Source organism: Carex rostrata, chromosome 23, assembly GCF_964058835.1.
Source record: "Carex rostrata chromosome 23, lpCarRost1.2, whole genome shotgun sequence".
NCBI lineage: Eukaryota > Viridiplantae > Streptophyta > Magnoliopsida > Poales > Cyperaceae > Carex > Carex rostrata.
Genome location: NC_135940.1, coordinates 1,192,583 through 1,195,377, shown reverse-complemented (window position 1 = coordinate 1,195,377; position 2,795 = coordinate 1,192,583). Strand labels below are relative to the sequence as shown.

At 33.2% G+C, this 2,795-nt stretch overlaps 1 protein-coding gene across 1 annotated transcript; it reads left to right on the top strand.

Moving 5' to 3' along the window:
- Positions 1-491: 491 nt before the first annotated feature.
- On the top strand, positions 492-2,311 carry LOC144575165 (putative pectate lyase 21). Its single transcript, XM_078325282.1, has 5 exons — positions 492-628; positions 961-1,312; positions 1,413-1,623; positions 1,736-1,804; positions 2,042-2,311. Exons 1-5 carry the CDS (start codon positions 499-501, stop codon positions 2,309-2,311), a joined length of 1,032 nt encoding a protein of 343 aa, XP_078181408.1. The 5' UTR covers positions 492-498.
- The last annotated feature ends 484 nt before the right edge of the window (positions 2,312-2,795 follow it).

Below are 2,795 nucleotides of genomic sequence, written 5' to 3'. Positions count from 1 at the left end.
CACTGAGAAAAATAGAGATGTAGTCTTCAAATTTTATTGACTGTGACATCAATAAATTGCAAAGCTTATATACATGTAACATAATAAAACAAAAAAATATATATATAATGGTAGCTCAATAATTTTATTAGCATTCCACAATGGTTTCATTTTCATTATAAAAGAAATATAAAAAGAGAAGAGTTCAGCAATTCGAGCTCTAAAGCAAAATCAAAGTTGTCAATTTCGCTAACAGGAGATCTCCAGTATTGCTAACAGGAGAGGAACCAGTTTTGGTAGAATCCGAACCCAAAGTAAAACAGTAGCCAAATTTAATTTCTAATTAAAGCGCCCAGAAATTATTATCACAAGTTCATAACCTCTCTCTAACAATTAATTCCCAGATGAAGTAACGATTTTATTTCTTTATAAAAACACTCTTTCTTGCATCCTTTGCTTTCCATCTCCAACTTCTACTCTTCTCTCTTCTCTTCCCAGAATATAATCCAAAATAAAGAAATGACAGCACAACGGCCATATGTTCAAGTCGAACGTACCTTGAGAGGGCTTGCCGGTCAGGCCGAGGGGTTCGGTCGACAAGCAATTGGCGGCCTCCATGGAGATGTTTATCATGTCATTACGCTAAATGGTACGTGTTTGTTTTTGTGATTTTTTTTTTTTTACATGAGATGGGGGTTAAATTCTTCAAATTATTTTAGTAACATGAAAGGCCAAAACTCATTACCATATGAACTAGCTAGTTCGTCTTTTTTCATCTTATTGTTCTTGGTAAATATTTTGTTAAAGAAATGAGCAAGGAACAAAGAAAAATCCCTAAGAAACTTATGGTGAAAAATGATATAGGGACTGACCTTAATTTCATACCTCTTTTTTTTTTTTATAATGTAATGGGTCTTTTGTGCTCACAAAAAAAATTAATAGGTAGGAAAACATTTTTAAATTGTGAGTCATTTATTGTAGATGATGGACCCGGTTCGCTTAGAGACGGGTGTCGAAAATCGGATCCGCTTTGGATTGTATTTGACATTTCGGGTACAATTAATCTCCTTTCCGGGTTGAGGGTTTCATCTTACAAGACAATAGACGGTCGTGGTCAACGCGTCGAGTTGACTGGCAAGGGATTGCTACTGAGAGAATGTGAGCATGTGATTGTATGCAATTTGGTAATTGAAGCGGGTCGAGGTCATGATGTGGATGCTATTCAAATTAAACCCAATTCCAAACATATTTGGATTGATCGGTGTAGCTTGAGTGATTTTGAGGACGGATTGATTGATATCTCCCGTGGAAGCACCGACATAACCATTTCAAGGTAAACAAATTTTCTTTTCTTTTTTTTTCTTTTCTTTTCTTTTTGTAGAGAAGGATGGGTAATTCAATAATAGTACTCTAATAAATGGAAATTTTAAAAGGTGTTATTTCTCGAATCACAATAAGACGATGCTTATCGGAGCACGTTCGTGCGACACAATTGATAGATCCATTCGTGTGACAATACATCATTGTTTCTTTGATGGAACGCGTCAGAGACATCCACGAGTTAGATTTGGAAAAGTACACCTTTACAATAATTATACCCGAAATTGGGGTATATATGCCGTATGTGCTAGTGTGGAATCACAGGTTTTATTCACACCCATTTATAAATTTCTAAGTTTTTTGGTTAATTTTCATTATTAAATTATTGGATTTGTTTATCATGATGCAACTTTTTTTTTTTTATTTTGAATATTAGATATTATCTCAGAGCAACATCTATGAGGCAGGAGAGAAGAAATTGGCTTTTGTGCATCTAATTGAGCAGGTCTCTCTGTGTTTCTCTTGTATTTTGACTGATGACTACATACTAAACTATATTAACAATATCATTTATAAAAACGGTAATATATATTTGAGTTCTGAATTTAAAATGGTGTACTGTTATCTTATCGTAGTATGATTTTGGTAACCATATTATATACCGTTATGTATGTTTGCATCAAGACTAATTGTACTACAAGTACAATTAACTAATAAATAAAATTCTTCATTTCAAATAAAGGCACCGGATAAAGATATTGGCACATGCGGATCCGTAAGATCCGAAGGAGATCTCTTTTTGAATGACGCAAGATCTGATAAGACAGAAGCTATAGACAATCAATTACTCTTTGAAGCTCAAGAATACAATGAATCATCCTCTATTGAACCCGCAACACCGGATCTGGTAGAGTTCCTGCAACAATCCACTGGATGGCAACAGATTGAGTTACCCCCGCCCCCGGAGAGAACTTCCATGGATTCACTGGACCTGGAAAGCACCGGCGCATGAACTATATTATAATTAAATAAATTTCAACCCATATTATGACATGGAATAATTATAGTCATGTTAATTATGAAAATAAGGATCACGGAATTTGTTATCTTATTATGAAAATAAGGATCACGTAACTTCTGATGTGGATTGACTCATATGTTCTGTGAATTTGTTTTATTAATTAAAAACAAATGTTCATTAAATATTTTTTTTCTTTCTCCTGTTCGTTTAATGATTCTTAGTTCTTTCTTCTTACTCCTCCATGGCCCAGAAATTTTTATTTATAGAAATTTACTAAAAATAATATAAAAATGAATAAATTGTCTTCAAATCTCAATTCCCCTGAAAAAAAAATTAATTTGGTTTCTCTAGACATTCTAAAGGAACCGAATCTATAATTTGATTATTTATTTAGGTCAAAATTATGAGGGAATTCACTATTTTCCCATATTTTTTATTAATTTCAACAAGAGGATGGATCCAATTACACTATTTT

What these genes read in the sequence shown, in the direction of transcription:
- LOC144575165 (XM_078325282.1), top strand. Translation starts at nt 499, where the DNA reads ATGACAGCACAACGGCCATATGTTCAAGTCGAACGTACCTTGAGAGGG. An exon ending in TCATGTCATTACGCTAAATG is followed by an intron (nt 629 to 960) that starts GTACGTGTTTGT and finishes CATTTATTGTAG; the next exon opens with ATGATGGACCCGGTTCGCTT. An exon ending in GTGCTAGTGTGGAATCACAG is followed by an intron (nt 1,624 to 1,735) that starts GTTTTATTCACA and finishes TTTGAATATTAG; the next exon opens with ATATTATCTCAGAGCAACAT.